Source organism: Diaporthe citri, assembly GCF_014595645.1.
Source record: "Diaporthe citri strain NFHF-8-4 chromosome Unknown scaffold_12, whole genome shotgun sequence".
NCBI classification, from domain to species: domain Eukaryota; kingdom Fungi; phylum Ascomycota; class Sordariomycetes; order Diaporthales; family Diaporthaceae; genus Diaporthe; species Diaporthe citri.
In genome coordinates, this window is record NW_025064857.1 from 1,652,419 (window position 1) to 1,665,382 (window position 12,964).

Here is a 12,964-nt window from a genome sequence, read left to right on the forward strand (position 1 = left end):
CTATCTAGAATACCTAAGTACTGCGGCTCCTCCATCTCAGAAACAGCTAGTTTGCATCTTCACAGAGGCTCCAAAAATGAGTTTACTCTAAGGTTGACAATTGAATCAAAGAAGGGCCGGCTGGGGCGAAGGGACTAGTGGAAGTGATAAACCGGTAGGCTCGAGTTCCCAGAGGACCAACATGTAGACTTTGAATCAAGGTGAGGGAAACGCTTTGCTTGGAATGGCTTCAGGTTAGGCACGAGCTTTGAGAGAAAAACTATGACCTGTCGAATTAGAGTGAGGGCCTGCCGAAATGCGGGCTGTGTGTTTTTTTTTTTTTTTTTTTTTTTTTTTCAACGTTTCCGATGGTGTACAATAGCAGCAGATTCTAACTAATGCCACTACGGGCGTTCTCCAAGCAAATGGGCTCCGCAGACGCCCCTGAGCTAGTGACGCACATAGACCATACCCGGAATACATGTCACTATTGTTCCCGTACGACAAGCCAGGGAAATAAATCGGCATGTATGCCTGAAATGGAGAAGGCTACTGAGACTGCAGGGCGGCGAACCTGTGGGTTTTCCTCGGCCTCGGCATCCCGCCTGTCAGGTGCTGGGTCTCGCGGGCTGGCGGCTCTCCTCGAGGCACAGAGCCCCAGTTTTCCGGGACTCCGCAGCTCAATCCGGAAGCTCGCAGACGTTGGGCACGTTGGCAAAGCCTGGGAACCTATGAATCTGCTATCCACATAGGCGAGGGGGCACAGCATCGGAACAGCCACCTGAAATGTCGTACAAGCCATGTGCAAGAAACAAACGATCTGAACTGTGCATCCCGCAGTGCCGTCCAATTAACGCTGCAGCTCAATGAAGATCGAACAAGGAGATATGCAGCACAGACTTCGATGCTCAGCAAAGTGTAGATGGCTTCCACTTCTCACTGCTTCCGTAGAACCCCCCAAATTAACGTATTATCGCCTAGTTGATCTCGTTCTCAAGCATCTGCCACAGAAACTGCTCACAAATTTGCAATGTTCAGAACGTCTACTGGAGGCCGTTATTATGTTGGTACTTCTCCCAAATGGGGCCTAAGGTCTGATCCCACTGAGCACCAAAGTAGGCACACCTTTTACAAGGAGACATGGCTTCAAATGCGTAATGGTCATCAGCCAGGCACACATTGATATCGTAATCGAGAGGCAACTTTGCTCTCTCGCTAGTTCCGGGGTTACACGCCAACGCACAGTCGGCGTGCGTCTGTAGGGCCGCCCGTTGATACCTTTGGCGTCATGTCCGAAAAGGTGTTCTTGAAACTTCAACTGGGCCTTTTCAAGATCACTCACTAATACCGGCGTGATATCATCCCTGCTCGTGTCCAGTGGTGCAGATGATTTGGGTCATTTCGAGAAACGTAGTCCATACGAAGATTCGGCTTTTCCAACCCCTGAGCCTTGTTCTGGGCCGGCTCCAGTGCCCTGGCTGGTTGATGGCCGTCCAGCGGTGTAGTGAAGGGCTGTTGTGGGCTTGTGCGGTGGTCCCCAAGGTTCCCGTTCGCTTGCACGTCGTGCACAACCGTCTTTGCCGCCTACACCGTTCTTTTTACCACTATATATGTAGCTTTATATCCTGCCATTTGCAGCACGCTTCTTCGTCTCTGACACTCACTCATCCCTTGCTTCTTATATTCTCGACTACTCCGGTAAGACAACGTCGCTGTCTTTGATATCTATCACACGCACCTGAAAAGAATCTACGCCTGTCTGAGACGCTTTTCTTTTTATATCTACGCTAACAAGATACAGCAAAATCACAAGAAACATTATTCGTCACGCAATGCGGTCTTCCAATCCTGGCAACATGAATTTCAAGGGGAACGGACACGGGGTTCTCGTTATACAGAAACCGAAGCCCAACCCCCCACCCAGTAATCTCAGACCCCAGAAACACGCATCGACTTCGAGACACAATTTACGTCGATCCTCGATGGATATCTGAATAATCACCCACCAATTGTACCCCTGCCCAGGGATCACAACTCTTACACGCAGCACCTACCTTCAAGGCGCAGAGGAGGCGGCACATGTTATCACAGCCTGTTGCTTCCAGTGTTCCCGAAACAGATTCCTGAAATAGGCTTGAATCTCTCGACTAAAGCCTGCCTGGAGGAAGTCTCGTATGGATAGCGGAATCGGATGACACTCATGTGGAAGTACTAGAGAAATCGAAATGTACCAATGTTGTAGAAAACGGAGGGCGATTGTTTTGGCGACTCCGTGGCTTCGAGATTCGGGACACTTGGGCTAGAATTCTGCGTGCGTATACTGGCAAAAGAAAAAAAATACAAATTGGAATTGCTGTCCTTTTGAACACTGAGATGGCATGCAATATGACTTGCGTTCTAGTGTCTCACGTGTTGAAACCAAGGAGTCGGCTCCTTGATCTCAAGCTGCATCGGAAGTGAGTTTCTGGATGTTGAGGTTGGCGGTAGCCAATGTGGCAGGACGAGGACACACTTAGGCGACGGCGGCCGAGACCGTGAACGCAGAAGAGCGAGCAAAAACAGGCGGCTGAGAGGGTCGAACGGTGTGCAGGGATAGACCTGGCCCGTCCCTGTCAGACATTGTCCGATGGGGGACCTGGCCGTTCCCTGTGCGACATTGGCCGATGGGGGCCGTGAGGTATGGGTGAGGCGCAGAGGAGTAATAAGTAAGAACATGCGGGTCAAATGGCTGCTTGCAGATAGACCTGGTCGGGCTTTTTGGGTGAGCATGGAGAGTGAACACAAGTACAATGGGAAATCTGCCACCGATGGCGCGCGCTTGGTTGCACTATGCGTTGCGTACAGACAGCGTGAGCGTGGCACGGCGCGGAAGCAAGCGACGGAAGGTATTGGGTGGAGGGACGGCAACGGGTGTTGAATTGACCGATTCACGGTAGTCCAAGGGGACCGGTACATTCTTGTTCGAAGATAGTATTACTCTGGCCGGGTGGGGCCGTGAGGCTCGGAGGAGTGAGCAGAGCAGGTGGATGAGAGGGTCGAATGATTGCTCAGGGATAAGCTTGGCCGGGCCTTGTACGACGCTGGCTCGTTTGAAGGATGGGTTCAAATAGATTCTGTGCTTGCGTGCCTCGTGGAAACCTGGCAATGGAGGGGGTGTGACGATGGGAGCTAAGTACTCCTAAGTCAGGGTGCCCACTCAAGCACAACCACATTCACGCACAGGAGACGACGCGTTGTAGACTCTTCGCTCAGTTTACTGTTGCAAGGGAATATGAGTTCCAGCAATCATTCGAAGGCAAACACAGCGTAACAAAATAGCCAACAAGAGGCCTCAGATTAAGCGTTGTCCCTTGAACAACCGTTATTCCCATCCACACGTTATTTTCTGCTCAACACCGAAAGGGGTTCCAGGGCATCAAATAGACTACTCACATGTTTCCTACCTTGAAGACAGGGCTACGCACTAGTTGCTGTCACGCCCTAAAACACTCGCAGAGGAGGACAATGGGAAACTTCATGCACAATCTGGAAGTATGCGCGAAGACCAGCTTTCCTGTTTTCCCATGCTGACTTTTAAAATTATTTGGGATAACCTTTTGTATAGAGATCATCCAAATGCAATCTATGGGGGCAGTAAAAGTATACAAGTAGGAATGCCGAGGGTTATATTAGAAGAAATGAGTGTTTACAGGTAAATGACCGTTTGCATTTTAATCTGTGCTGTCACTGGTGAACCAGGGCTCAATCATGTATTATTGTGTGAGAATCAATCCCCCGAGGCTGTTACAAGTGCCCAAATCCAGGATTTTACTGATAGCTATGCAGTTATCGCTTCAACTCGAAGTCCATTGGTCCGGCTGTGGGGTGAATAAAGGAGAACAAGCTCAAACTCGTGACAGCCAAGAAGACAAAATCCACGTGTGCACAAAGGCCTCAAAGCAGTACTACTGTATGGACGAATGAAATTCGGTGACAGCCAAAACAGCTATCAGCTTTCAGGCAGAGGTCTCGATTAAAGCTTATTCGCATTCCACCTTATTCTCTTATCAGTTTCAAACACAGCCGAATTGCCCGCGGGTTCAGAAAGCTTGAAATAGTTGAAGGGTATCGCGTATGTACGAGACGTAATGCCGGGTCTTGAAACTAGACTACCAAAGGACCATGTGCACTTGATGATCCTTTAGAAGCTCTCGTTTGCGAGCTGCAAGTTAACGATTTGGACATCTATAGTGATGGGCAATGGCTCTTTGAGGCGCTTCCCTGAGCTACCTTCTCGTACGAGAAAGTCACAGAAGCGTTGGTGGCTGAAATCGACTATGGTGCGTGTTTTGGGCCAGGTCTCCCACTAAATAAAAAACGATAGTCCTTCCTGGGTCTCATCAAGCTATACTACTTCTCTTGTGGTATCATACTGACAATTGCGCGGTGGCCCTTGGACTTCAGACAGAGTGGGCTGGCTATGAGGTACCATGCCTTGAAACCAAATGCGGCCCCATTCCTCCACAGCAACCGGTCCCCGGGCAGAGGTCTCGCCCAGCGCTTACTCAATGTTGATCACATTAGTTTTAGGGACATCAACATGGCCCTCGCAAGCTTGGACGCTGGAACTGAATAAAACATGGCGGTATGCATGCATAATAATAATTGGTATCTTGAAACAATTGCAGGCGTCACACATACGCGACCCATAGTATCGGGTACTAAAGGCCCAGACTGCCAAAGGACCATACCATTTTCACGTCATAGTCCCCCAGACAGCCTGTGCAAACTCATCGCATCAAAAATGACAGAAAATCATGCCTCCTTCTGATCCGTAACAACATCCTTCTCCTCATCACCCCCGAGGCTTCCATCCTCAGCCACACCCTCGTGGTGCCCGTGCAGGCCGATCTCCGTCTCGGTGAACGCATCCGCCGTGTCGCGGTACTTGGGCACGAAGTTGACAGCCAGCGCGTACGACCACGCGGCGATGAAGAAGGCCATGGGCACGACCATGGCGGTCGGGGTGTTGTGCAGGTCCGCCACGGCGCCCGTCAGCGGCGGGACGACGGCGCCGCCAAAGACACCCGCCACGATGAACCCGGAGCCGCGCTTGGTGTGGCGGCCCAGCCCGCGCATGCCGAGGGCCATGATGGTCGGGAAGCAGATGGACTCGAAGAAGAGGGTGACGTAGAGCATCGACATGCCCGTGTTCTGGCCCTGGGTGATGGAGGGCCCGACGAAGACGATACACATGGTCAGGAAGATGCCGAAGACGATGCGGGGCTTGATGAAGTTCATAAGTCCAACGCCCACGAAACGGCCGACGGCGAAGGCGCCCTGGGCGCCGGCTAGGAACTGCGAGCCGAGGGCGGAGTCGGTGTTGGTGCGGGACTCGGTCACGTAGTTGATGAAGTAACTGAAGTTTTCTGTCAGCGGCATTTCTTATACGAAAAGGGTCTTCGTATGCTGTCGGCTTTTTCTATGAGTCTCTGGCGTACCTCGCGATGGCGATCTGGGCTCCAGTGTAGCAGAACTGGGCGAAAGAAGCATGAAAAAGACGGTACTGCTTTATGAATGGCATGTCGCTGTCTTCGGAGGCGCGAGACTCCTCTGCCTGGAAGGCCATGTCTGCATCCGTGATCTCGGGGATATCCGAGACGAAGAAGATGAAGGCGAGGATGAACACGAAAACCGCGATAGAGAGGTAGACCCATTGCACGTTCTGCAGCGCCTTTACGTCGTCGAAGTTGAAGAAGACGTAGGAGCCCAGGACGGGGGCCACGACCGTGCCGATGCCATTGAAGGCCTGGGAGATGTTGATTCGGATTTCGGAATACTTGGGCGGGCCACAGACTGCAGCAAGCCCAGGTCAGCGCACTTGGCCCATACTGATCGTGACTGATGGTGGGATGCCAAGGACAGTGTAGAACCTACCGGTGATGTAAGGGTTGGCAGCCGTCTCGAGCGAACCCAGGCCGTTGCCGATGATGAAGATGCAGATGCAGAAGCCGGCGAAGGAGCGGTTCAAGATGGCAGGGATGGCCAGCAGGGCGCCAAGTCCGTAGAGGAAGAGGCCCCAGATGAAGACGGCTCGATAGCTGTAGTGGCGCAGGATCCAGGCGGCGTGCCCAAGAGAAGCCAAGGGGTAGGCGCTGATGGGGGTCACGTACTGTCAGTGGGGACTGGTGACGGAAGCATACACTGGGCGCCAAGACTGTGGGGGAGGAGGAGAGTTGGGACGCACCCAAAGTAGGCGACCTGGAGGCCGGAGGATCGAGCCTTGCTGATGTCCAGGGTATTCTGGAAATGCTTGTTCAGGGTGTCGAGCAGACCGTAGGAGAAGCCCCAGAGGAAGAAGAGGATGGTGACGAGGCAGATCGGGAAGAGCGACTCCTTCAGCGTCAACTCGGCGGCCTTTGTCCTCTTCTTGTCCGAGGTGCGCAGGGAGCGGCCCTTCCAGAACGACTTGGAAAACATCTTGCCTCGAGTCCTGAGTTTGCCCTTCACTCAGCAGACACGGCCAGTCTTGCGTCGACGATGGGTGATTGACTGTCGCTCTGTCGCTCCGTCGTTCTGAGCGCGGTGGAACCAATGTTCGAGCGTTTGTAGAGGGAGGGAGTGTCGACGAGGGACGATCGCGCAGTCGATGATTAAAGGCGAGAGAGGAGCCAGCGACTGGACCGACTGGACCCGGGGGTCGACGTGGATTATCAGATATGGAGACGGGTGACGAGGATGATTTCTGCTTCGGCCCTTCTACCCCATGTTCTGGCAGTTGTGCGTGTTGTACCCCACATCCCCAGACCAATGGCTCCAGTCATTAACCGACGGGGCCTGGGGAAGGTCCAGGGTTGCCCCAGCTCTAGCGGGGCCGGGGGCCGCCTTCCACCTCGGGGGATGTTTCCAAGGCTTGACCGAGATGGGCTCGACAGGCCCCCAAGCGGCCTGGACCATGAACCTGTGGACCCGTCGGGAAATCCGCGAAGGTACCTCATGCGGGGAGACACATGCTTTGGCCCAGTTCCAGCTGCTCCATACCAAATCGAGACATCGCTGCCGAGAGCGAAATGCCGGACTGAGACCAACGGCTTGCCACGAGGCCTGAGGCCAAGGGGGCGCTGCCTCGACTCAATGATAGCCCGAGAGGTGAGCAAGCAACCCATGCAGCTGCCAGACCAGCGAAATGTCTCAGGAATACACTGTAATCTAGTCTAAACTTGCCTGTGAATTATGCACACCATATCTACTGTATCTACCCACGGGCGTTGCATGTGGTGTCTATCATCACCGTGACACTGGGACCTGTCACGTTTCAGCCCGTCCACTACCCACGTCTTGGCCATGCTGTGCCGCCGGTTAATCGACTGTTGGTCCCAGGCTGTCGGCTCCATGGACACGCCAACTTCCACGGACGGGCCAGCGCCCAAGGTTGTGACCCCCGGGTAGATCCCGGGTCTAGCCCCAGATAGATTAGCAGTCGCATTTCCCAGGTTCATACTACGGTACTAGTAAACTCTATCAAACCACAATCTCATTGAAATCAGCCAGGTATCGCTGGCTTGCTACAAGAACCTATTGTGCATAGACCGATCGGTTTGCCTTGGGTCGTCAAAACGCAATCAAGAGTCATCGAAGAGTGAAGAGACTGGCCCAAAAGACTTGTACCAAACTGTCACCCGGCACGCTGGTTTTAGGTCGTGAGGGGCATGGATGAATGAGCCTTGCTGAGGGACTGCCGGCCAAGATTTGACAAGTATATTCTGCTTTCCCATTTCAAGTCGTACCTAGTCAAGCATTCATGAGTTTTCAGTTGGCCTTTACAGCATGGTCGACGACGTCCAGCTATAAAGTGACCCTGGAGATCAAGGTCTGTTCTGTGAAATCAGGTTGTTCCACAGCTAGCTACACCGCAAGCTCCTGAGAGGCGACATCCCTAGATATCTAGAGACGCGGAACTCAAGCGCTCAGTACAATCCACTGTATCGACATCAATTGAACGCCAAAGACGAGGCGATACGAAGGCGAGATAGTGGCCCAGAAGTTGCGCTGCGGCTCCTCATACCACTTGTACATACTCCATAGACTGTACCGATGGTGAAGCCCAAAGACACGATGCCAGTCAGGCAAAAAAGCATATGCCTACGTTCTCACTCGATGTCGGCCCTATTCCTTCTAGAAAGCAGCGGTGATATGGGGGTGCACCGCTACTGTTGCCTTGACTACCGTAGCGTGGGTGGTTGTGGACAGACATTGTGGGAACTGGGGCAGAATGATGAAGTAGATGCTTCTCGAGTAGTCACACAGGTGGGAACATTCAGTCCAGAATAAATTATAAACTTTCTACAAAGCATGCGTCGTAGATCTTCCCATGGAATCAAAGACTTGAACCCCAGCTTGAGTACTGTCGGCTCATTCATCATGGTGTGCTTTTCACCACGATACAATCTGGATTCCCGCAATCTCCAGCACACGCTGTAGGATACGCTCTCATCCAGCCGTTGTTGAAACTGGAATCATTGTCCGCCGGTACAGGCCAACTCACACACAACGTTTCGAACAGCACGCCAGCGGCCAAAAACAACTGCCGGGCCTCGCACTCCTTTTCAGCGTCGTACATGGCTCGTTCGACACTTGCCTCATGCCGGTATTTCTCTGGAACCGTGCTCTTCAGGCCGTGGTATCGTGGCCGGTCCTTTTCCACGAGCTTCTCTTCTTTCCAGAACAGTTCCCACTCCGCAGTATCCGATATCCACAAACTGTTTCCACGCAGCCTCACGTGTTTGAGGCTGGGAAATCCCCCGCGGCTTGCACGCCGAGCCAACTCGACCACCGCGGTCTCGAACCAGCTGTTGAAGTCGTCAAGATGGAGGAACTCCAGCGACTTACAAGGAAGGAGGTTTACGAGAATATCCTTTCTCTTTTCAAGACAAGCGGCGAAGTGTGCAGCTGCCTCTTCGTCCGTCATGTCGCCCAAGGACTCCACACGCAGCCCGGGAAACATGCCGATGCTCTGATAGCACAGTTTGATACTCTTCAGTGTTGTGAAAGCTGATAAAGAAATAATCAAAAGTCCTCTGGCTGTATCGGTATAGTGGATAACCAGAAAAGTCCAGTTCCAATACCTCCAATTGCTGTTTGAGAGGCTCGAGGAGGGTTACAACTATACAAAGTCAGCACGGTCAAAGGCGAAGGGGGGTGGTGGGAGATAATTACCATCATGGCCGTCAACAGGGCGTTCTGTTTCATCAACGATGACGCTGTTCACGGCTTTGTTTATGCGTGACAGTTTGAACTCACGTAAATTCTTGAAGTTGCCCAACAGTTTCCCCAAAGAATGGAAACGAAACCATGTTTGCAACAAATTCAGGCTGGTGATCTTGTTCTTTGGCAGCCCCGCGTAGTTTGGGGATGTATTCTTAGCAGGGAATACTATGTCTAGGTTGGGTGAGCTGTACGTAAAGTCGGTGAATCGATAACAGCACAGACTTCGCAGCTTAGGCGCGGCAGGCATCAGATTCTCGAGCCAGACCCTCCCATGAGCAATGTCGACTATCTGGTGGCCCGAAACTGGTTTGAGCGTTATGTTTCCCAGTTTTGGCAAGCAGTCTACCGGTACCAATCTCTTGGTGACAGAATCTTCATAATGCGCTAGCGTGAGGAAAGGTCGGATTCCGAAGTTGAGTGTGCGGACATTGCTGAGCTGTGCGAGAATCCATCTTTGGTAGGTGTCCGAAGATACGGCTATCTCCTTGACCCGTCTGGCAAGATCTGGTCGACGCGTCACAGTCTCTCGGAAGGACAAGAATAAAAGTCCATTTGGTCTGTCGTAGCAATGAAACACGTAATTCTGCGCGAGGTCTCGCAACGCTCTGCATGTCATGGTCATTGATAGCAGATCACGTCTCGATCGCGGCCGCAGAGGCCCCGGTATCATAGACCACTCTGGACGATCCGAAAACTGGACACCCGGCTTGAGCACCGGGCTAGGGCGACAGTGAGGACATAGTTGGTCGAGGATGCACAGCCAGATCTCGGGCGGAAGCCCTCCAACCCAGCGATGCTCGCTTGTACCTCGATCGCCGCCGGCGCGTGTCATGTCGAAGTGACGGTCCTCGGTCTGGGGTTTCGGACTCGATGTGGTGTGTGCGAGAGACGCCATTGGTGAAATGGGCTCAGCCGTGCCAAGTGTAAATGTTCCTTAGCGAAATCGAAGTATGTCGATATTTGAGAGCAATTAAGGGTTGGGCAGTATGTAATTTGAAATATTCGAAGTGCGGCGGACTCAGTAAGACATCTGGGTGAACCTTTTCAAAGATTAGAAGGCAGCAGAGAAGTTCTCTTAATACTTCGAATATAAGTCAATTTCTGTCGATATCACCCAATTCTGATGCACTAGCGTTGGGCTTGAGCTTCAATGCGATGATGTGAGTGTCTAGTCGCGAGCAAATATTGCAAGAAATGGCAGCATTGGGTCAAGTTTAAGCCACACTAGTGCAATATGAATGCGAACCTCGATGACACGAGATGAGAAAAGCGAAACTAAATAATTCATCAGAAGTTTTAATTTTCAGTTCCACCTCACCAACTCGCCGACAACCTCTGACCTGTCTGATTTCATACCTCGCAACGACCAACACCTCATCGTTCTAATTGTCGGAGAAAAGAAAACCACCCCATACGTCCGTGAAATTCTAAAATGTCTAGACCTCATCCGTCAAAAGATCGGAACTCTCTTGATCTCATACTGAGAAACCAGGTCAATATCAGTAATTATCGATGCACTGCCAACGTTGACCACGGTCGAGATGGAATCCGGACTGGGCTCGCGGCGGCGCCTGCGGAGATACTCCATCTTATCTGCAAGCTGCTGTGTCTATGCTCGTACTGCGAGGACACTCCCAACCTACTCAGCCTGCCTCCAATAAGCCCCGTCCGGTTCAGAGACGACCTCGATTCCCTGAGCAAGACTTGCAAGTTCGTCCGCGACGTCGCACAGCCGTATTTATTCCATGTCTTCGGCAACAACGACAGGCAGTTTACGCGCCGCCTCTCCTTGAAATTTTCTGTTGAACTTCCTCACGTCGCAAGCCAGGTTCGGAGAATTATCTTGAACTCTGTCTGCGGAGAGTTATCCTTGCTAAACCGCCTGACCGGGCTCCAGACGCTTCGTGTCCTCGCGATGAAGGCAGGCGCCATCGGACTCGAGAGTCAGTTGTCCTTTCCGTGCCTTCGAGAACTCTCTTACGGGCCATACCTTAGAAAATTCTTTTACAGGCCATGGCTCGACACAGGAGACTCCAGGGTGCGTATGGAGGATGCAAGAAAAGACTTGCGGGCGATCTTGAGCGCTGCCGAGAACCTGTCCCATTTGAGATGCCACAGACTCTGGCATAAGTCTTCTTTCACGACTTTCCTCCTCTTGCGGCTGCCGGCATGCAAGATCATTACTTTGGAATTGCACGAATGTTGGCTCCCTCACAAGACATTCCAAAGATTCTTGGCCAATTTTGTTTGCTTGGAGAACTTCAGGTTCAAGCGCACCATGGTGTTACGCCACGAAACAGGATGGCACTTAGATTACCCAACAGACGGACCTGACCGTGTCGCCGATGCCACTGATGGTGAGTCTCTACCCGCAAAGATCCCGCAATGTGTACGGCACGCGATTGGGAACATTGACTAACATCTCCACGCTCACAGTGGTCGAAGGCCTACGCCAAAACAAGAAAATCCTGAAACGACTGAATCTGGATTTTGGGTCAAGACACAACACCGAAATTGAGTTCTTCCGACCCCTGCCACCGATTATGGATTTCACAGCTTTGACGACATTACACGTCACACAAGGAGAGCTAGGCTACGACTTCGCGTGGCGCAGGGAGTCCTTGAGCGATACGCTACCCAAGTCCATTGGGAAGCTGTTCATCGACGATTTCGATATGGGTTCCCGACATTTGGTCCTCGATCTCGCGAAGCGGGTGTCGGTCGGACAATACCCGAATCTTAAGCATGTGAGGCTGAAGGGCCTTCATAGGCATTCTATGAGTGGAATCTCCTTTCTTGCGTCTATGCAAGACGACCTGGAATACGGTGACGGCGGTGACGGCTTCGATAGTACAAATACGGATATACAGGTGGACTACATCCAGCCTGATGGAGAGGGGGAGGACGAAGAAAACAATGAGGCGGTGTCTGGGGACAGCGACACCGACTCAAGTTTTCATGATTTTTTGACCTCTGACGAGGAGTGGGGGGAAGTTATCCGCCTCTGTTTGAGCGACCACGTCTTGATGTCCTCGATCGCGCGTCAGGTTCGGGACGACTCACAAATGATGCTCTACTCAGCACTCGATTCTGTGCCGCTGAGGAAGAAAGTTAGAGCGTTGTTCTCGAGGGCAAATGTCAAGTTTGAATGTGTCGGGGTTGTCATTAAGGAGAGTGTGGATGGAGGAGTCTATGCTGTATGGATGTGAGCAATCAAGCAGAGTGGCAGTGTCGCGAGAGGGAGTCCAAGACACAGCAGCTGGCCTCAATTAACTTATTTCAGTTTAAGCGGGCGACACCTCTCTAAGCAAAAAGAAGGGCATTCAGAGGGCCCTGGGGCGCTGCAGAAGAAGGCACCCATAGGGCGTATGGTGGGCACTCACGCACCGACCCTCTCAGTGGGAGTTTGTTTTTCAAAAGTACCATAAGTTGAATAAGAACATGATCAGAGTCGAATTAGGGACCTAAGTGGTAATTAAAGATATCGAAACTCAGTTTATGAGAGACATGATGATATTTGTTTACAACCCAAGGCTAGTTCAGTACATGTGCTCTACTTCTTGAGACTGAGGCTGTATCAACAGCTACTAGTATAGCACACCTCTGATTTTCTTCTTAATATTCAAGGAGCAGTGCGCAAGCCAATTAATTATGTTTAGGAAGTTATTACAGTGTTACATATCACATTCAGATAATGTGCATGAAAACTCACAAATGCCGACTAAAATATGTACCTAAA

At 51.8% G+C, this 12,964-nt stretch overlaps 3 protein-coding genes across 3 annotated transcripts; 1 reads left to right on the forward strand and 2 right to left on the reverse strand.

Moving 5' to 3' along the window:
* Positions 1-4,773: 4,773 nt before the first annotated feature.
* On the reverse strand, positions 4,774-6,438 carry INS49_004735 (uncharacterized protein; the record flags this gene model as incomplete). The annotated part of the gene is made up of 4 exons (XM_043165523.1): positions 4,774-5,377; positions 5,460-5,814; positions 5,896-6,113; positions 6,206-6,438. 4 exons carry the CDS (start codon positions 6,436-6,438, stop codon positions 4,774-4,776), a joined length of 1,410 nt encoding a protein of 469 aa, XP_043018238.1.
* Positions 6,439-8,377: 1,939 nt separating this feature from the next.
* On the reverse strand, positions 8,378-10,120 carry INS49_004736 (uncharacterized protein; the record flags this gene model as incomplete). The annotated part of the gene is made up of 3 exons (XM_043165524.1): positions 8,378-8,971; positions 9,084-9,121; positions 9,175-10,120. 3 exons carry the CDS (start codon positions 10,118-10,120, stop codon positions 8,378-8,380), a joined length of 1,578 nt encoding a protein of 525 aa, XP_043018239.1.
* Positions 10,121-11,503: 1,383 nt separating this feature from the next.
* On the forward strand, positions 11,504-12,430 carry INS49_004737 (uncharacterized protein; the record flags this gene model as incomplete). The annotated part of the gene is made up of 2 exons (XM_043165525.1): positions 11,504-11,582; positions 11,662-12,430. Coding segments are annotated over 2 exons (848 nt in total), but the record flags the coding sequence as incomplete, so codon positions are not given.
* Positions 12,431-12,964: the final 534 nt, after the last annotated feature.